At 35.5% G+C, this 22,093-nt stretch overlaps 1 protein-coding gene across 1 annotated transcript; it reads right to left on the bottom strand.

Moving 5' to 3' along the window:
* Positions 1-10,723: 10,723 nt before the first annotated feature.
* Positions 10,724-21,769, bottom strand: LOC143574423 (uncharacterized). Its single transcript, XM_077059048.1, has 16 exons — positions 21,698-21,769; positions 21,542-21,592; positions 21,358-21,456; positions 19,923-20,459; positions 18,646-19,839; positions 18,216-18,543; positions 17,778-18,033; positions 17,434-17,650; positions 16,981-17,333; positions 16,391-16,906; positions 15,128-16,304; positions 14,681-15,034; positions 14,345-14,582; positions 11,629-14,117; positions 11,399-11,541; positions 10,724-11,294 (listed from the first exon to the last, which is right to left on the bottom strand). The coding sequence occupies exons 1-16, from the start codon at positions 21,767-21,769 to the stop codon at positions 10,826-10,828; spliced, it is 8,493 nt and encodes a 2,830-aa protein (XP_076915163.1). The 3' UTR covers positions 10,724-10,825.
* Between the last annotated feature and the right edge of the window lie 324 nt (positions 21,770-22,093).

The raw sequence follows: 22,093 nt of genomic DNA, 5'->3' as shown, positions 1-22,093 counted from the left end.
AAGCGCGAATTTGAAGAGAGCGTTTTTTTGTATTATAATGAAATTTGTCAATTAAACAAAATTTCGCAGTCGCTGATGAGCTAGATATGAACAATCTTTTAGATATACATTATTTGATCAATACACAAACACTACCCTCGATAAAACTTTAAAAGTGATTTAAATGGATTAAAAGTAAACCAAAGAAAGAACGTAATTGTTTTATATATAGATATTTAAACAATCATGTCATCAATCATATAAACCCTTAATCCTATCGCTTTAAATGTTAAAAATATTTTTAAAGACATCAAACAACTTTAATTTGTTACGTGATGTGTAGTGAAACACACTTACTTTCCTTATGATTTTATTATGGTTTTTATGTTTATTTGTCTATTTTATGAAAGTATTGGGGGCTAAGTGCAATAATTTACAAAGTTTAAATGTTATTTGATAGTTTATGAAAGATGGTGAAAAAAGAGTCAATTTGGAAGATTCTAGAGGACTTGTTGGTCAAGTTTTAAAGCTACAACTCAAGGCCCAACCCAAGCCCACAAGTTAGAAGCCTTAAGTAATATTATATGAAGATAATTAAAAGAGTTTTCAGCCATTAAGCCAGCCCTAATCCCGAAATTAAAAAAAAAAACCCTAACCTCTTCACAAGGTTGCGATCGGATAGCAGCAGGAAAAGAAAAAAAAAAGAAAAAAAGGAGGCTGTTGGCGGCTGTGACGGCTGGAGATCAAGGAGGACATCAAGGAGGATCTTGGTACAGTAGCTAGGCATCAATAACATTCCTAATCTCAGCCAAAAACCCTAAGTAATCATCTTTAATCTTTGGTTATTGTTCAAGAACCCTAACTTTGTTGAATTGGTCTTTTATTTTGGATTGTTTTGCAAGTGATTGATAGTTTGACTTGTGATTGATTGTGTTTGAATCTTGAATGAATTTGATCATGTTTAAGTTGATGTTTGTGATGTTTTTCTTAAGTATGCATGGCTGTCCAAAATCAATGTTAGGCTAAACTTGCTTGTTCTGCCTAGAATAGATGATTGTTGAGTAGTTTAGACTTGTATAATGGATTGTTAATGTTCAAGACTTGAATTATTGATGTAAAGTTTAACTAAACCATAAATTAGATTGTGTGTGATGGCTGTGTTTTATGTTTTATTACTTATAATCCTCTTGCATTAGTTAATTGAATTAGTTTTGATTAATTGATTGCTTGTTAGACTCTTGACTTGGTGTTTAGGGTTTATTTGCGGGGTGTACAACCGTAGGGATAAGTGGGTAATATAAATCATCTAAAATCAGTTAAAATACACCTTATTTGAGACCGAGAGGTGATAAGAAGTAATATTGTCTCGTTGCTTTTACTTGTTAGAATTAAGACCCGCGCGAGAGCGGGTTTTTGTCTTGTCAAGTTTGAGTGTTTATGTGCAATTAGTTGGTTTAATTTGGGTTAAGTTAAATTGTTCCTCTATCCTTGGTGGCATAGTATTTGTCTCCATTAGGATAGTGTGTCGATGAGACCAAGAGGAGAGTCGTCATTTGAACACGTTAATAATTGTTTTTTCCGGTTTATTCTTTAAAATCAATTAAAATAAGTTGGAGTTTGTTAGAGAGACTGAGAGGTAATTTGACTTTCTTAAACAAGTTTTAGTTGTGTCATCTTTTATAACCGGTGTCGTGAATATTTTCAATCCGTTGTCTTGTTATTTCTATCTACATGATTCATTCCTAGGTAGACGTCTTTATTCATTGAATTTAAACCAAAGTTTTCAAAGTTTTGTCAAAAGTTTTCATTCAGTTAAGTTAAGTAGTTAAATAAATTTTAAAATAAATCAATTAAATATTTTGGTGAGTCTTGGTTAGAGTTTAGTAATTATAAACGTTTTCACGTGTCTTCGAGTTCGATATCCGGACTTTCCTCATCTGTGCTGTACGCGACCAGTACACTTGCCGTTTGTGTGAACTAGGATAGATTGTTTGGTTTTTAAAGCTTAGTTGCGACTTGTGTTTTATTTATATATATATTTTCGCACATCAAGTTTTTGGCAAACGGCATACGTTTGTAAGCAAACGTTCCGTAAGGGCAGGTGAAAGTGGTTTTCTCCTGGTCGTCTATCTTTAAGGATGCTCATCTGTTCGTTAAGAGTTGCGATCGTTGCCAGCGTGTCGGCAACATTTTTCACGAAACGAAATGCCCCAGAATGCCATTCAAGTTTGTGAGGTTTTTGATATTTGGGTTATTGATTTCATGGGACCGTTTCCATCTTCGCGTGGAAACAAATACATACTCGTGGCCGTCGATTACGTGTCTAAGTGGGTTGAGGCCAAAGCTCTACCCACCAATGATGCCCGAGTGGTAGTCCATTTTCTAAAAAGTCTATTTGCTCGTTTTGGAATCCCGAAAGCCTTGATCAGTGATCGAGGTACTCACTTTTGCAACTCGCAGATGGATAAGGCGTTGAAGCGTTATGGGGTCACCCATCGGCTTGCGACCGCCTACCACCCACAGACTAGTGGGCAAGTGGAAGTGAGTAATCGGGGAATCAAACGTATTCTCGAGAAAACGGTTGGTTCAAATCGTCGGGATTGGTCCAACAAATTAGATGACGCTCTGTGGGCCTTCCGTACAGCCTACAAGACTCCGACTGGTTCCACACCATTTCGGATGATTTATGGGAAGGCCTGTCATCTTCCTGTTGAATTGGAGCACCGCGCTTCATGGGCCCTTCAAAGGGTTAATCTTGATTTACCCGCTGCAGAGGGTAATCGTTTCCATCAATTACATGAATTAGAGGAGCTCCGGGATCACGCATATGCACAATCATTTCGATATAAGGAGCATACGAAGGAACTGCATGACAGGAAATTGAAGGGTAATAAGCAGTTCAAGTGTGGGGATAAGGTTTTACTGTATAACTCACGGTTGAGGTTATTCCCGGGAAAGTTGAAATCCCGATGGTCGGGACCGTTCACGGTCACTGAGGTTTTCCCGTATGGCACGATTGAGATACAAGATCGAAGCGGGAGGTTTAAGGTGAACGACCATAGATTGAAGCACTACATAGGAGAGCCGATAACTGATCAGACAGTCGAGGTGTTCTACCTTGACTCATTCACCGAGGAATAGTCGTGATGGATGCATCATTCGGGAGACAGCCCGAGTTGTAGAGTTTGTATTATGATTCTTTTTATTATCTGTTTTTATTTGTTTTATTTTTATTTATATTTATAAAAACATAAATACAAAAAAAAAATTAAATATTTAATAAAAAACCAAAAAATTAAAAAATTCAAAAACATAAAAATATGTTTACTTCTTATGTTTTTGTTTTCTGTTTCGTACGCCGCTACATGCGAGCGAGTTTGAGTTGTTACAGGTATTATTATGTGCATGGTAGCTCTGATGGCGTTTTGGAACTGGTTCACCCGAGGTTGCGGCTGCGAATGAAATGCTATACGGTCGTTCGTTCGAATCATACACAACTGATGAAGAATTTGCATATAAACCAGGGGAGTAACCCGTTCTCTATTTTAATTTCTGTTCTTTAAAGTTTTAATTTTATGCTTTACATTTTATTTTTATTTTATTTCTTTTCCTTGTTCTCATCGAGGACGATTTCGTTCTAAGTGTGGGGATGGGAATTTATTTTACTTAGTTGTAGAAAAAAATATATAATAATAATAATAAAAAAATTAAAAAAAAAATAGAAAAAATTTTAAAAATAAAAATTTTTCACTTGTTTTTCGTTTTCGTACGTTGTTCAAGTTGATGTTAAAAAAAATGTCCCTTGTTTTTAGCTTCTGTTGCATTAAAGTGGGAGATGATGATATTTATCGGAAATCGGTTTTTCAAACTACTAATAATATGAGATAAATAAAAGAAAATGCACTTAACTTAGGATGTGTCGGTAGGCTCAGCCTTGAAAATGAAAGGACAAATTTGATAAAACAGTTAAACGGAAATCTTTTGTGGGTAAAGCGTTTTGTCCGTGGAAAATAAGCAATGAAAGGTCGGGGCCATACTCAAGCCTCAAATTTTGGTATGAAAAAGTGGAAATATCATGAGTTTTAAAAATTTGAATACGTTATCATATGATGCTTGGGTAGGTTTAACGTTAGAGTATGCCGTGTAGCCTGTGATATAAGTCTTAAAATGCTAGTTTAGTGTTTTACACCTCATTGGCGTATGGTTTTATAACCTTAAATCCTGTATTGATGGGATGCTTCGGGTCCGGAGACCATGGGTCTGTATGCAATCTATTTAGCTGGGTATTCACAATTCCTAAGTGGGGTTGTGGATATTTAAAATAAAGCCAAAGAGCAAACCCTTATAAGTCTATAAACATGATCATAAAAGTACAAAAGTACAAATACACTACAGACTTGATCATCCACGCTGTTAGCCATGTGGGGTCCCCTTGCTCGCGTCTCATTACCATTAAGAAACGGACCACAAGGGACACGCTACATGTAAGCCCTACAGATGAAATTTTGCATACTCACCTATGGTTATGGATTTGGGGTATTGCTTGATAACGGGGGTATGTCATGTTGTGGGGAGCACTGGCTATAAATAATTGAACCTTAATCGTATCTAATGGCTGCTTGGTAGACTTTGATGCTTAAGCTTAGGTGGATAAACAATACCCTTGATCGTCTTAACTATTCATAAATATTGCGCAACAAAGTTTTAATTCTGCTAACTTTGAGGTTTAAGTCAAGTTGGGGTGGTCTGGTCCGATAAAAGCTAAAAATAAGCGGGTCTTAATTGTGTAAACCACTAAGTAATATTATTGTCGAATCTTATTTGTCCCGGTAAAGATTAAGGCATGGGTTTAGGTGGACAACAATATCGATGATCGCGGTTTTTGCGTTTTTCTGAGCTTTAAAATATAACCTATATGTTTGATTTAACTTTGATTTTCCGATTCTGATCCAACTGCAGTCAAATCTTTTTCACGGACGAAAAAGTCTTAAGTGTGGGGATGTTTGATGTGTAGTGAAACACACTTACTTTCCTTATGATTTTATTATGGTTTTTATGTTTATTTGTCTATTTTATGAAAGTATTGTGGGCTAAGTGCAATAATTTACAAAGTTTAAATGTTATTTGATAGTTTATGAAAGATGGTGAAAAAGAGTCAATTTGGAAGATTCTAGAGGACTTGTTGGTCAAGTTTTAAAGCTACAACTCAAGGCCCAACCCAAGCCCACAAGTTAGAAGCCTTAAGTAATATTATATGAAGATAATTAAAAGAGTTTTCAGCCATTAAGCCAGCCCTAATCCCGAAATTAAAAAAAACCCTAACCTCTTCACAAGGTTGCGATCGGACAGCAGCAGGAAAAGAAAAAAAAAGGAGGCTGTTGGCGGCTGTGACGGCTGGAGATCAAGGACATCAAGGAGGATCTTGGTACAGTAGCTAGGCATCAATAACATTCCTAATCTCAGCCAAAAACCCTAAGTAATCATCTTTAATCTTTGGTTATTGTTCAAGAACCCTAACTTTGTTGAATTGGTCTTTTATTTTGGATTGTTTTGCAAGTGATTGATAGTTTGACTTGTGATTGATTGTGTTTGAATCTTGAATGAATTTGATCATGTTTAAGTTGATGTTTGTGATGTTTTTCTTAAGTATGCACGGCTGTCCAAAATCAATGTTAGGCTAAACTTGCTTGTTCTGCCTAGAATAGATGATTGTTGAGTAGTTTAGACTTGTATAATGGATTGTTAATGTTCAAGACTTGAATTATTGATGTAAAGTTTAACTAAACCATAATTTAGATTGTGTGTGATGGCTGTGTTTTATGTTTTATTACTTATAATCCTCTTGCATTAGTTAATTGAATTAGTTTTGATTAATTGATTGCTTGTTAGACTCTTGACTTGGTGTTTAGGGTTTATTTGCGGGGTGTACAACCGTAGGGATAAGTGGGTAATATAAATCATCTAAAATCAATTAAAATACACCTTCTTTGAGACCGAGAGGTGATAAGAAGTAATATTGTCTCGTTGCTTTTACTTGTTAGAATTAAGACCGCGCGAGAGCGGGTTTTTGTCTTGTCAAGTTTGAGTGTTTATGTGCAATTAGTTGGTTTAATTTGGGTTAAGTTAAATTGTTCATCTATCCTTGGTGGCATAGTATTTGTCTCCATTAGGATAGTGTGTTCGATGAGACCGAGAGGAGAGTCGTCATTTGAACACGTTAATAATTGTTTTTCCGGTTTATTCTTTAAAATCAATTAAAATAAGTTGGAGTTTGTTAGAGAGACTGAGAGGTAATTTGACTTTCTTAAACAAGTTTTAGTTGTGTCATCTTTTATAACCGGTGTCGTGAATATTTTCAATCCGTTGTCTTGTTATTTCTATCAACATGATTAATTCCTAGGTAGACGTCTTTATTCATTGAATTTAAACCAAAGTTTTCAAAGTTTTGTCAAAAGTTTTCATTCAGTTAAGTTAAGTAGTTAAATAAATTCTAAAATAAATCAATTAAATATTTTGGTGAGTCTTGGTTAGAGTTTAGTAATTATAAACGTTTTCACGTGTCTTCGAGTTCGATATCCGGACTTTCCTCATCTGTGCTGTACGCGACCGGTACACTTGCCGTTTGTGTGAACTAGGATAGATTGTTTGGTTTTTAAAGCTTAGTTGCGACTTGTGTTTTATTTATATATATATTTTCGCACATCATTACGAAAACTTGTAAAACATTATACACATAAAACTTATTAATCAGGTTTTAATTTCTACACAAAGTTAGATATTCATAAGGATTGTCATTTCATATATACTTAGGCTAAGGGTAATGGGGCTTGGTTGAGCCCAAGTGATCAATCAAAACCTGACACGTAGGCGATGGCATTGCTCTGGATCAAGCACCTCAACCAAGCCTCAGAGGGTGTAGTGGTCCAGGTGATCTAGGACTTGATTGAATTTTTTATTTTTTTATGCACACAATTATAAATTAAATACTTCATTACAACATAAATTGACGTTGCGACGTGATATTTGTTTTTTCCGTCACGAAACCTTGATTAGAACTTATCATGAATTTAAATTAAGATTTTTAATTGGCTATTGAAGTTTTTTAAGTATCTATGATTTTCTAGGTTAGAGACATTATGATGTATCGGAATTCATACCGAGGCACCATCATTAAAATCTCATTCAACACAACTTTTATTCAACACAACTTTAATCAATTATACCGAGGCACCATCATTAAAATCGCACTGAACACAACTTTTATTCAACACAGCTTTTAATCTACTACTCTACACGTAAGAGTGACATTGAACTTGACAAGAGTGCCTACCCTTTTAATCAAAATAGTAGTGCAAGTACATGTGGTCCAAATGTTTATAGGGACCATCAATGGTGTAATTATAGAAGGATGAAATTTGTAAAGATAAAAATTACTATATATAGAAGCGCGGATTTAAAGAGAGCATTTTTTGTATTATAATGAAATTTGTCAATTAAACAAAATTTCGCCGTCGCTGATGAGCTGGATATGAACAATCTTTTAGATATACATTATTTGATCAATACACAAACACCACCCTCGATAAAACTTTAAAAGTGATTTAAATGGATTAAAAGTAAACCAAAGAAAGAACGTAATTGTTTTATATATAGATATTTAAACAGTCAAGTCATCAATCATATAAACCCTTAATCCTATCGCGTTAAAAGTTAGAAATATTTTTAAAGACATCGAACAACTTTAATTTGTTATTTTGAAAACTTGGAAAACATTATACAAGTTTTAATTTCTACACAAATTTAGATATTCATAAGGATTGTCATTTCATATATACTTAGGCTAAGGGTAATGGGGCTTGGTTGAGCCTTAAGTGATCCAATCAAAACCCGACACGTAGGTGATGACTTGGCCCTGGATCAAGCTCCTCAACCAAGCCTCAGAGGGTGTAGTGGTTCAGGTGACCCTCGGCTTGATCGAATTTTTTATTTTTTGTTATGCACACAATTATAAATTAAAATACTTCAATACAACATAAATTGACGTTGCGACGTGATATATGTTTTTTCCGTACACGAAACCTTGATTAGAACTTATCATGAATTTAAATTATGGTTTTTAATTGGCTATTGAAGTTTTTTAAGTATCTATGATTCTATGATTTTCTAGGTTAGAGACATTATGGTGTATCGGAATTCATACCGAGGCACCATCATTAAAATCGCATTCAATACAACTTTTATTCAACACAACTTTTAATCTATTCAACACAACTTTTAATCAATTATACCGAGGCACCATCATTAAAATCGCATTCAACACAACTTTTATTCAACACAGCTTTTAATCTACCGCACTACACGCAAGAGTGACATTGAACATGACAAGAGTGCCTAACCTTTTAATCAAAATAGTAGTGCAAGTACATGTGGTCCAACTGTTTCTAGGTACCATTAATGGTGTAATTGTAGAATGATGAAATTTGTAAAGATAAAAATTACTATATATAGAAGCGCGAATTTAAAAAGAGCATTTTTTGTATTATAATGAAATTTGTCAATTAAACATTAAAACTTATTAATCAAGTTTTAATTTCTACACAAATTTAGATATTCATAAGGATTGTCATTTCATATATACTTAGGCTAAGGGTAATGGGGCTTGGTTGAGCCTTAAGTGATCCAATCAAAACCCGACACGTAGGTGATGACATGGCCCTGGATCAAGCTCCTCAACCAAGCCTCAGAGGGTGTAGTGGTTCAGGTGACCCTCGGCTTGATCGAATTTTTTATTTTTTGTTATGCACACAATTATAAATTAAAATACTTCAATACAACATAAATTGACGTTGCGACGTGATATATGTTTTTTCCGTACACGAAACCTTGATTAGAACTTATCATGAATTTAAATTATGGTTTTTAATTGGCTATTGTAGTTTTTTAAGTATCTATGATTCTATGATTTTCTAGGTTAGAGACATTATGGTGTATCGGAATTCATACCGAGGCACCATCATTAAAATCGCATTCAATACAACTTTTATTCAACACAACTTTTAATCTATTCAACACAACTTTTAATCAATTATACCGAGGCACCATCATTAAAATCGCATTCAACACAACTTTTATTCAACACACCTTTTAATCTACCCCACTACACGCAAGAGTGACATTGAACATGACAAGAGTGCCTAACCTTTTAATCAAAATAGTAGTGCAAGTACATGTGGTCCAACTGTTTCTAGGTACCATCAATGGTGTAATTGTAGAATGATGAAATTTGTAAAGATAAAAATTACTATATATAGAAGCGCGAATTTAAAGAGAGCATTTTTTGTATTATAATGTAATTTGTCAAATAAACAAAATTTCGCCGTCGCTGATGAACTGGATTGAACAATCTTGTAGATATACATTATTTGATCAATACACAAACACCACCCTTGATAAAACTTTAAAATTGATTTAAATGGATTAAAAGTAAACGAAAGAAAGAACGTAATTGTTTTATATATAGATATTTAAAAAATCATGTCATCAATATATAAACCGTTAATCCTATCGCTTTAAAAGTTAGAAATATTTTTAAAGACATCAAACAACTTTAATTTGTTATTTCAAAAACTAGGAAAACATTATACACATAAAACTTATTAATCAAGTTTTAATTTCTACACAAATTTAGATATTCAAAAGGATTGTCATTTCATATATACTTAGGCTAAAGGTAATGGGGCTTGGTTGAGCCCCAAGTGATCCAATCAAAACCCGACACGTAGGCGATGGCATGGCCTTGGATCAAGCCCCTCAACCAAGCCTGAGAAGGTGTAGTGGTCCAGGTGATCCGAGCCTTGATTGAATTTTTTATTTTTTGTTATGCACACAATTATAAATTAAAATACTTCATTTCAACATAAATTGACTTTGCGACGTGATATTTGTTTTTCCATACACGAAGCCTTGATTAGAACTTATCATGAATTTAAATTAAGATTTTTAATTGGCTATTGAAGTTTTTTTAAGTATCTATGATTCTATGATTTTCTAGGTTAGAGACATTATGGTGTATCGGAATTCATACCGAGGCACCATCATTAAAATCGCATTCAATACAACTTTTATTCAACACAACTTTTAATCTATTCAACATAACTTTTAATCAATTATACCGAGGCACCATCATTAAAATCGCATTCAACACAACTTTTATTCAACACAGCTTTTAATCTACCGCACTACACGTAAGAGCGACATTGAACTTGACAAGAGTGCCTAACCTTTTAATCAAAATAGTAGTGCAAGTACATGTGGTCCAACTGTTTCTAGGGACCATCAATGGTGTAATTATAGAAGGATGAAATTTGTAAAGATAAAAATTACTATATATAGAAGCGCGAATTTAAAGAGAGCATTTTTTGTATTATAATGAAATTTGTCAATTAAACAAAATTTCGCCGTCGCCGATGAGCTAGATGTGAACAATCTTTTAGATATACATTATTTGATCAACACACAAACACCACCCTCGATAAAACTTTAAAAGTGATTTAAATGAATTAAAAGTAAACGAAAGAAAGAACGTAATTGTTGGTCTCTAGAAACCGAACTAACCGAATCATTATCAGATGTCAGAATTTGAATACTGTGATATCGATAGTTATGTGTAAAACCAACCAGCTTGAAACCGAACTGCCCCGAATATGAAAATAACACTAGGCACATTTCCACAGCCAAAAACATGAGACCACTCTACATAACCCAAAGCAAACATGACCTTAAATATGTTCTCAGTATATACACACTTTAGATTCTCAAACTCAAAAGACATGATCTTCCATAATCATTACTTTTTACCTTTGTTCTTTTTGCTCTTCTTTTTCTTCGCTTTCTTGCCTTTAGCATCCTGGGTGTTACCACCACCGGTTTGATTTTCTACCACCGTGCCGGTTCCCTTGACATTATTCTTCCCTTTATTGCTTTTTGCATCCTGAGTGTTACCGCCACCGGTTTGATTTTCTACCACCGTGCCGGTTCCCTTGACATTATTCTTCCCTTTATTGCTTTTTGCATCCTGAGTGTTACCGCCACCGGTTTGATTTTCTATCACTGCGCCGGTTCCCTTGACATTATCCTTCTCCTCACTCGTTTGACCAACCTCAGTTGTCTCCGACACCACCTTTTGCTCAATCTTTGACTCCTGACCCGTGACAGTATCGCTCAAGAAGCCATCTATTGTTGGCCTAACATTCTGCAGTTCTTCCACCAACCTTCGCACCATCTTCAGAAAATCTGAACGTTCCAAAATTGTTTGACTGAAAGATCAAAATAAACCCAAGAAAATCTTGTTATTATGTATGTAAACACATCAATCAACAATAAAAACTGCTTCATAGTTCACAAGAGTGTTAAGTCTAACCGTGTGCCAAATGCAGAAGAAAGCATCTCTAGATTAGTTTTTGCATCCATCGCTTCATGTACAACACGTTCATCTTTTCCAGTACAGAATCGTTTGTCCGCAAGAGCAGTAGCTAATATGTTTATATTCTTATCCAATTCTTTCTGAAACCAAAACATTAAACATACACCAATGATGATAAAAGTAAACTAACATAATTATTCATTACAACCACAATGATACAATATTACCTTTATCATAGGCGCAGCAGGTAAGGTGTTTAGTGTCACATCCCGCTTCTCATTTACAGCTTTAGATATATCTTCAAGAACTTTCCAATTAAATTGCAGTTTCACAGGATTCACATTCAGATTGTCATCCGGTGATGCATTTGAAGATGGTGCCTCAGGAATCACCACAGTTTCATCATCGTTTGAAGGTACAACTTTTCTTGGAAATAATACGCGCATTATCTCTTCTTTGGATTTCCTAAGGTCCACAAACAGAGCACAAGGAGCATGGATTCTTGGATTGGCATTGCCCGTGCACACGATTAGGAGAGAATCATTTATGCTCGTAAACGCCTCTGCAACCACTTCTGGATGCAAGTTCAAGTAACGGCCCTTTCTCCTACTTAGAAGACAAGTCATGAACTCCCTCGGAAGCAAATAAGCAACATTATTATTTCCCAACAGCAAATCAAGTAGTACTTGAGAACAGTCTGATACTTGCAGACAGATTAAAGCCAGCATCATAACCAGCTTCAAAGATAACAATCGATGGTAATTAGAGAAAGTAATACCAGAACTTTGAATCCATGATTTAGTATCACTTTTATTGTAGAGAATCTGTTGAATCAGTCCAACGATAAAGTTTGTTGCGTTTGAAACTATCTGTTGGGATGCCAAGTAGGTTGTGGTAGAGTGGACGTCTGTGAACCATCCAACAAAAGAAGACTTTGTGGTGTAAAAGATTCTAGAATAGAAAGATGTCATGAAATAAAGACTTTCCAAGAGATAAACAAAACTGTGAGGTGACATGTAACCGGCAGTTCTCCAATTGGCTCTAAACGTATCTTCCAAAGCACTAAGTAGTGCTTGAGAAATATAAACCTCTTTAAAGCCACCATTCATGAATATCTCAAAACATTGCTTCCATGCGGGATTCCATTGAATCCGTGTAGTTATATGCTCGTAAAGTGCTGCAGGTTTTCTAGAACCTAGACATATCATCATCACCCTCCCGATTGTCCGATAGGTGATGACACCACCCTTCATGTTAACATTTTGATGAATAATCTCCTCAAGCAAGTTATGAGACAGATTGGTGTCCCTTAACGAAATTAAATCACCAGAGACCGATCTTCTCCAGTCTAATGGAAACACGAGATCAAAATAATTTGAAGAAATCCCTAGGTACCTTTCCAGCTTCCTTGTATCTTTGGCGTTAACGTACTTGCAGTCTATGAGAAACTTGGAAACCTCAAACATGTGAAGAAGGGATGTGCTTTGATGAAATGCAGAACCGTTGACTGACTTATAAAGACCTTCAAGAACTTCAAGCACTTTAATACCCACAGAAACTAATTCACATTGCCAATAAGACCTTATAGAAAACACCAAATCTTTTACATTCATAGTAAGAAGCTTCCCGTCCCTTTGAAGACCCTTTTGACCCGCATTTCTTATCCAATCACCCTGCTCGTTGACTAACATGTAAACGATATTGCCTTTTAGAAACTGCTTCCTCACCCCAAAATAATTTAAAAGAAAGTCAACACAACCCTCGTGTTCATGTTCTTCTTTGTGGAAGCTTTCAAGACACTCAAATATATCCAGAACACTTTCCTTCCATGCATTCCAGTAAAAAACAAGTGTTCTAACAGACACTTGGTTCTGCCAAATCTTGTTCTCACAGTGCTTATTAACATCAACCGGTAATTCATCCTCCCAGTCATACTTCGAATAATTCAAACGAGTATGAGAATCCAAGATTTTTCTAATAATAAAGTTTTCTCCCCTTAAACTCTTGTTTATCTGGGAAACATGAAAATCTTTTTTGAGCTCGCGCAAGCTGCCATGCTGATCAGAGACTACTTTAAGCTCACTACAAACAAATTCATAGAAATCGTCTGATAACATTTTTGCAAGCGATTTTGCTTTGTCACAAAGCTCTTCCTTCTGAGCAAACTGCTTCAATGGCCAGCCTTTGTTGTTGTTTCCCCATAACGAGCTAAAAAACACATACCAAAGCAACAGAACCGCTGCATCTTTAAAACAACCAGCCTTGTCCAAAAGATCAGCTTCTTTCAAAACATCACCCCAAGACCTTGCCAGCTCAGCAGCATCAAGAAAATTGCCAGACTCTTCTTCCAAAACCAAAAGGTCGTCAAGGCAGCCTAATGACTTTAAGAACACGCGCTTGGACTCCATAGAACAGAAAGCACGAACAAACTTCATCATGGATTTAAGATCTTTATGCTCATGGAAATCGAGGGCACAGCTCTCCAGAAACTCTTGTTCAATCAGTTCTAACTCTTTGCTTTGAACAGTAGATAACTCTTTCCAGTGTTCTATGAACTGCAATCCTTTATCGAAAAGTTTCCCTTTTCTGCAAACTGATAAACACTTGGAGAACTCCTCTCCTTTTGCATAGGCTTCGGCTGCATCAATATAGCACCCTGCTAGAGTGAAACATTCAGCTGCTGCGTTCATCTTTCCACACTTAAGCTGCATTTTTCCTGCACAAAAAACAAGAGATCAAAATAAATGTGTCAAGATAGACGAGTCAGGTTGGTTGATTATGAACAAAAACACACAGTTATCACACCGGAAAAAATAACTATATCTTTGAATAACCAGTTCAACGTGTTTAATAAGACACCAGAGAGAATGCAAATGTGAGCACTAGTCACGCAATTGTTGAGTAAATCTTTAGACAGGCATTTATGGTTAAAATAGACGTTACCTGCTGTTTCATACTCCTCCAAATCACAAAAACAAGATGCAGCAAGCTCAAGTTTCCCAATAGATTCAAACATTTCCGCCGCTTGTCTAGCATAACCTGTAAAAGCTTCATGATTTGTACCCCGCATTTGATCAGCAGATGCTCTGAGACCAGAAGCCTTGGCTAAAGTCTCCCACTTTATATCACCAGCTCTTTCAAAACACATGGTTGCCATCACAAAATTATTCTCATAATAAAGCTGAAAACCATACGAGAATCACAAAAGCATGTTAAAAATGTAATAAAAATAAAATATCATAAAATAACTACAACAGTAATACATTTAAAAAATATTACCTTTTTGCCACGCTCCCTCCATTCTTGAGGGCTGCTTGCAACTCGCATTGCCTGCGCAACTGAATCATCCAGCTTTCTAATCTGAACGAGTCCCCTTCTTTTCCAGTATTCAAACATTGGCTTGGAGAGTTCCTCTTTATTTTCACATATCCATAGCCTTTGTCGTGTGCGGGTGATTGCCACATATAACTGTTTCAATTCAGAACATAAGACACTATGTCTTGACTCACTGAAACTAGGGAATGACTGAGCAAGTTTCTCATCGAGCCAGTCACGCTCCTTCATGTATTCATATATTACCCTCCACTGATCTTTCAGAGGAGACGTCCCAAAAAAGTTATAGAGTAACACATCCTATAAATCATGCAACACAAACATTAAAAATAAAAGTAAAGTAAAGTTACAAAAAAAATGATCGGTTAGTGAAAGAAAGAATAAGAAACTGACCTGAAACTCAAGGCCTTTACACTCCACAACAGTGAGAACAAGAGCCTGTTTTCCAATATAATCACATATCTCGGTTTTTGCTTCATCATCCCGTACCAAAATCACTTGTTCAGCACCAAAACCAACAATTTCTGCACCACTCCCACTGCCACCAAAGATTGTCACTATCGCGTTTTCATCATTACCAGACTCTAGCAAAACTGGTGCTTCCCCAGAAATCAGACTAGTCTCAGGCTCCAAAATATCAATCGAGTGACGAAAGTAACAGTACAAAATGTCAATGACACTTTGAGCCAAATCAAGAACGCCCGCGTGAGTTCGGAAGTTTTGTTTCAATTGAAAGATTTCAGATACAATGCCTTTCTCTTGTTTCCCAGCTCGTCGGGAGCTTAAAAACTCGGTATAAAACAAAGATCTAATATCTTGAAACCTAAAGTCAATGCCTCTTGCAATGGTTTGTGCAGTATCACCAGCAAAAATAAAACCCTCGTCAACATTTTGGCAAATATATTTAAAAAGAGAGATTTGCCTCATGCTAAGATCTTGAACTTCATCAATGTAAACAAAATCCATCTGATCACCTTCGTACCTTGAATTTTTTAACCGATGATGAAGGTCAATGACTAGATCGCCCAAATCAAATTCCCCACGTTCCGTTTTCATAGTTTCATAGGCTTGAAAAAGAGAGTAGACGTTCTCTCTTTTCTTTTTGGTTACTTTGGAACCACGTGTTTCAGCCAATAAAGAGTATCCCTCTAAACTTAGTTTACCATCACTGCATTCTCCTGCTTGCAGGCCCCCTTTTATATGAGAAATTATTTCTGTAAATACTCGAGAAGGGTCAAGTTTCTTTTTATGATTTAGATTAAAGTGAGGCCAGTAAAATGAACAAAACCTATCGAACGTAACCTCCTTCTGTCTTATGAATTTTTGCAATGCAACAGATCCTAAACTTATAAAGTTAGATTGAGGACTCTCTCTTGCCTCGATAAATCTTTCAAAAAATGAACTCCCCAGTGTGCCATCCAACATCAGTAGAAACTTCTGGAAAGTCAAGACTAGAGGATACTTCTTCACGGGAATGTCAACAAATTTGTTCGGGAAATCACTAAATTCCAATGTAGAATCTGCATCCTCAAGATTAATCTCAGCTGGTGAACTTCCATGACTCGAAATACTGTCATATACATCAATTCTTGATGTCAGAAAACTACCAATGCAAAATAATAATAATAATAAATTAACAGACAGGTATTTATTCACCTTGTAAGTTGAGAAACATGCTGCTTTACAGCATAACACAACTTTGGGCTGACTGTCACAAAAAGCTGACGAAGAACACTCGGTTTTCTACTTTCCGAGTCATTAGCAACTTCACCATCCCTAACTCGACTGTTTTCTGCTTCATTAATCCCTTCAGAAGCAATGCGAAAATTTTGATCATTTTGGAACAACTTCATAGTCAAAATTGTGGTTTTACCGGTTCCCGATCGCCCAATTATGAAAGAACTTTTGTCAAAAAGAATTATATCCATTTGCTCATCGGTTACTTGCATTGGTAAGTCAAGTTCTTTACCAGAAAGCAAATGGGTCACCACCCCACGTGACAACGAGTAGAACTTCATCAGCAGTAAGCTTTCACTCACTTTGGAGTTTTCAACATAAATTCTTCCATCACCAGCACTCGCACCCGCTTCACTATCACCTTCACAGTTGGCTAAAGAATTAAATCTGATTAATTCTTGTGAAGCCGACCAACTCCTAGGAACTTCAAAATTCCTGAACACGAAAAAATTGAAAATTAGCATGTATAACCGCTATTTAGTAATTAGTAGACATCATATTAGCATTACCCTTCCAAACATTTTGCTGTGCAACGATTAATATAATCATCTGTATAAGCGGAAAATATGCTCTCAAGTCGTTTTGTGAGTTTAGGAATTTCCTCCAAGGGTAATATATCCCAAACCTTTAAAACTTGGGTGTATTTGACTTCTTTGATTATGTCAACTGAACAGATAATGTACAAACCTTCAACTTTAAACTTTTTCAAAATTTGTGAAGATTTTTCGCAACACATGTCTACACTTGTGTTTTTAGGACGCCAACCACCGGAAAGTTTCAGTAAAAGATTTAAAACCACCTTCTTTAATCGAGCAAATGTCAGTTTTCCAAACGACTTTCTGAAATCATCACTAAAGAGAACCTGATTGGATAAAAGTAACAAGATAGATAAACAAAAGCACAAAATATACCACATAATGAGATACGTTTATGTTGGAAAAAAAAGCATATAGGTACAATACCTTCCATTTAGAATGTTTAAAAAGAATGCTATTGCCATTAACCAGATCATCAAGTTGGTCTAGTTCTTTCTTTGCAGCTATGATTGTAGACTGCAAACATTCATCAGCATCAGCATCAAACAAACAATGGCGAGTCTTTGCGTCATAAATTAACGCGCTCCATTCACATTCACTATTAGTGAGGGTTCTTTCATTGCCCAATATCCAAAGACAGTGTCTAGAAAAATGAAAGACAAAACATTAACAAAGTCAAACATACTGAGGTTCAAGACAAGTTTTATCATAACTACAAGAGGAATATTATTCTAAATAACTGAATAAAACAATCTGATAAGCTATCATACCGTGCTCTAGTCAAGGCTACGTTAGTCCTTTGAGGACTAGATAAAAAGCCAACATTCCCATGGTTATTAGATCTTACTGTTGATAAGATAATAATATCTTCTTCACCACCTTGAAAACCATCAATGGTTTTCACCTTTACTGAGAATCCATCAAGTTTCTCATACTTTTTAGCAAGCTTTTCTTGAATGGAAACAACTTGTGCAGCATAAGGAGACACAACACCGATAGTAAATTTCTTCTTTGACTCCTGCCATGCTATAACACCAAAAAAAAGATAAAACTTAAACAAAATTTCACAGCTACTTATGTTTTAGTGTTACAACATTATTCTACTTTGTCTTCTCTAGAATTATAAGTATACATAAATCGAGCCCGCAACAAAATTATGAAGAAACAAAATGTTGGTGTAAATGATAAAATATAAAGAACTCGCATACCTTTGTAAAGATTTTGTACAATCTTAATCACTATAGCCACCTCAACCATGTTTCTCCGGCTTCTTTCTTCGTCATCTTTTTCTTCCCTTCCACCAACAACATTTATAAACGAATATGAACCAAACATTGGTCCAGAAAGATATTGTTTCTCATAGCTTTTACATTTCACATTTTCAGCATCCAGAATATTATTTTGATAGAATTTCCAATTTGGGAAATAACTTATAGAAGGATGCATCCTGTACTGCACATCAAGTAAGTGCTTAGAATGTCCCAAAGAACTCAGTCTGCCAAACAGGCTTCTTCCAAAATCAGATTCAGCACATAACTGTCAACAAACAAAAAAATTGTTTTGTCAAATATATGTATCAATATCGGTTTCTGGTTTCTTTAACTTAGTAACCATAAAACAGAGGAAGTATAGACTTACATTGCTGAAAACCATTGCAGGTAACTGGCATTCATCTCCAATAAGAATCGCATGTTTAATTCCCGGCAGCTGAAGAGGAATAGTGGATTCAGCCTCTTTTAACTGAGCAGCTTCATCTATCACCAAAATCTCCAAAGGCTTCATTTGAACCATATGCAACTTGTAGGAAGTAGAAGTTGTGCAGAACAAAAGAGAAGCATTTTGATAGCAAAAGTCCATTATCACAAAACTGTTCAAAACACTTGGAAGACGGAGTCCTCCAAGAGATATATTCAAAGCTTTCAGAACAGACAAAGTCTTGGTTCTAGCAGAATTTAATGATGACATGTCACTCGACTCATCAAAATCATTTAGCAATGATTGAGAAGTTAAAAATTGCTCAAGCTCTTCAGAAACCAATTTCTCTTGAAACAATAGTGACCTAAACAAACTTAAATCATCCAAAAGAGAAACCATCATTTGGAAATTGTGTTCCTTCATGAAACTTTTTGGAATATGAGTCAAGAACAGTAAAATGCATCTCCTGAGTGGAATTAGACACGAAATGAAACGATCACGAACAAACTCAATGAACGATTTTACTACCAACTCAGTAGTTTCAGTTTCTTTTTCATTTTCATTTTCATCTTCATTTTTAGCTGCAAGTTGTTTTTCATTGTCCACAAAAACATGATATTCAGAAACAGAATCTTCAAGTAAATCAACCATAGACTTTATGCATAGCCTCCAACCCGTGAATGACCCGAGGCACTCTGTAAGCCTCTTAACCCGATTTTCCAGATAAATTTCTTCAACTTCTGAACCAACTTTCAACCTCTGTTTGTTCCCAAACAAAAGCACGTCTCCGATACAATAAAAGGAATCTCCACTCGCAGTTGTAATTTTGGACCATTCCTTAACCAGACTAAGCACACGCGAAGCTACTTGTACTATAGCCACATTTGTTGGAGCACAAGTAACTGTCCTATGATTCATTTGCAGAAGAATAAACAGCAACACGCTGACAGTTGTCGTCTTCCCGGTTCCAGGTGGTCCCCATATCTGCTCCACAAAGGAACCGTGGCTACATTCTGTTTTACAAAGAGCTGCCTTAATTGCCCCTGCTTGTGATTCGTTCAACCGATCTAAAACATGTGAATCAAACTTTTGAGAAAAATCGCTATCAACAGAGCAAATATCGCAGCCCTCTTTAACCTGTAACCAACACATTCACAATTAACAACAAAGTTACCAACAAAAAATAAATATTATTAGAGTTATCTTAACAAAAATCTTACCATAGAATCGTTGTAAAGAATCTCTCTGATGATATTCATATTTCGGTGCATGTGCAACGAATTCCAGATTCTTTTGTTGGTGGTAATATTTGTCAAGAAAACAACAAACATCCCCTCTTGGAATTCAATATCTTTCGAAGCTTTAACTTTAAAACGTATTGATGTATTATCATCATCAATATCATCATCTTGACTGATTTGAGTAACTAATGAAAAAGCCCATGTTCTTCCCACACGCTCCAAATCTTCAACAGATTCGGGTTTTCCATCTGCTAAAATAAGCAGATCACCTGGTAATGTCCGGTAAGGCTCTTTACCACGTTCGCTAACTTTGTTTCTCCATTTTCCCACAGTAACATCATGCAGTGTTTCCCCGTGACGTTTGGTTTCGGTTAAAGAGATTATTTCAGCGTATGGAGCTCTATACATGACCTCCATAGATGAAGCCAACTCAGCACGCGTTTCCTCTAACAAAGGATAAACAAAAGAGCCAACATAGTGGTGTTCTGATTGGAAAGTAAGTGGTATGTCCTCCACCTATATCAGGTTACAAGAATGATTCATGTTATCGATATATGATCCAAAAAACAATAGTTAAGCTTCATAAATCATTATCATGATCTATGAACACTTGAAACTAGGGATGACAATCAACCCCAAACCCATAACCGGGCATGGGATTTCGTGATATGCACGTTTACCCGGCCCAATTACCCGATAACATATACCTATTTACCCAAATATTTACCCGATTATATTCCTAATTCCTACCAATCTTGTTTATCTTTACTCCTTACTATATATATGATATACAGTGTATGAAGATAGTCAGATGAGAACCAAAAACATTGTTAAGAGCCTCAAGAACCGCATAATACACTTAAGGGTGTGTATGGTTCGGTTATTAGCCTCAAACAAATTAACCAATTGGTTTTCGGTTAATTTTGGTTCATACCAAAATCAAATTTGGGCTAAAAATTTACTTAGAAATGCATGCATAACTACAAAAATGAAGATATAAATACATAATACTGGTATATAAATGCATAAAATGGTAGTATAGAACATGAAAAACATGAAATGAAGGTATAAAAGCTATAAATATATGAAAATATTAATGGTTCGGTTCGGTCAATTTTCGGTTAACCGTGGGTACAAAAAATAATCGATAACCACTTTTCTAGTTAACTTTGATTCGGTTTCGTCGGTTTTCAGTTAAGTTCGATTATTGCTCACCCCTAAAAACACTTGTAATTGGTGCTTTAATTGTGGTACATAAGACGGTTATGTAACCGCCACGCTTTCTCTCTCCCGCTACCTTGACTATCTCTAATGCACTGTGTACAGGTGCATTATGCAGCAGTTCTCAACATTTTTTTTTTATTCTGAAAAGAATGCATCCCATATATAATATACTAATGAAAAAGAGATAAACCTGATGTTTATACAAGTCGTGATTCAAGATATCAGCAAGAGACCATGAAAAGAGCATATGGTCAAACCCATGATTATGATGCTGAGGGGATATCAATCCCTGTATCAAAATTGAAACTTTAATAAACTTATATAAAAATCAATATTATTAATTGAATACAGTAAAAGCATAATAGATAACAGACCTGGTTTTGATGATGATAAAAGTCGTCGTAGTCTTCTTCTTCCATCATCGCCTGTATCAAATGAAACGAAATGCAGGTAAGTTAACAAAGCTTACTTATTATTATTATTATTATTATTATTTAAAAAGGTAAATAAATGAAAAGGGTGTTACTTACTTTCGAAGGAATTGATGGTGAAGCAGTGGTAGCAGTAATGCTTTGGAACGATTGAATAATCTTTTTCAACATCTTTCTTTCTCCGTACAAATAATCAACAGAAGAAGAATGCGTTGGAAAGGAGGATCATTTACTTGATTTTCGAAAAACTACTGAGTGAGTCAATTTGGAGTCTACTCAACTTCTTCTTTCATTTCTTTGTGCTTTTGATCATCCACTGGCGTACGTACGCCCATTTGTATTCTTTTCTTTTCTTTTCTTTTGTTGTCAATTCATTTTCTTAATTATTAAACCGCCAAAAATATGTGTATCCCGGTATGAAACACGAAATTTTGGTACGATAAGTTTTATGCTCATTTTGATTTTTGAACGTGTGTGTGGTAGTTGAAGTTATCC

Source organism: Bidens hawaiensis, unplaced genomic scaffold, assembly GCF_021521415.1.
Source record: "Bidens hawaiensis isolate Kalapana, Puna unplaced genomic scaffold, B.hawaiensis_p1.1 tig00026908_1, whole genome shotgun sequence".
In the NCBI taxonomy this organism is placed as follows: domain Eukaryota; kingdom Viridiplantae; phylum Streptophyta; class Magnoliopsida; order Asterales; family Asteraceae; genus Bidens; species Bidens hawaiensis.
This window is presented reverse-complemented; position numbering and strand designations above follow the sequence as displayed.

Excerpts from the sequence above, each read along its gene's own strand:
- LOC143574423 (XM_077059048.1), bottom strand. The coding sequence starts at position 21,769 with ATGTTGAAAAAGATTATTCAATCGTTCCAAAGCATTACTGCTACCACT. Across the intron at positions 21,457-21,541 it reads TTTATCATCATCAAAACCAG|GGATTGATATCCCCTCAGCA; the intron begins GTCTGTTATCTA and ends ATTTTGATACAG. Across the intron at positions 15,035-15,127 it reads GTAAAGGCCTTGAGTTTCAG|GATGTGTTACTCTATAACTT; the intron begins GTCAGTTTCTTA and ends CATGATTTATAG.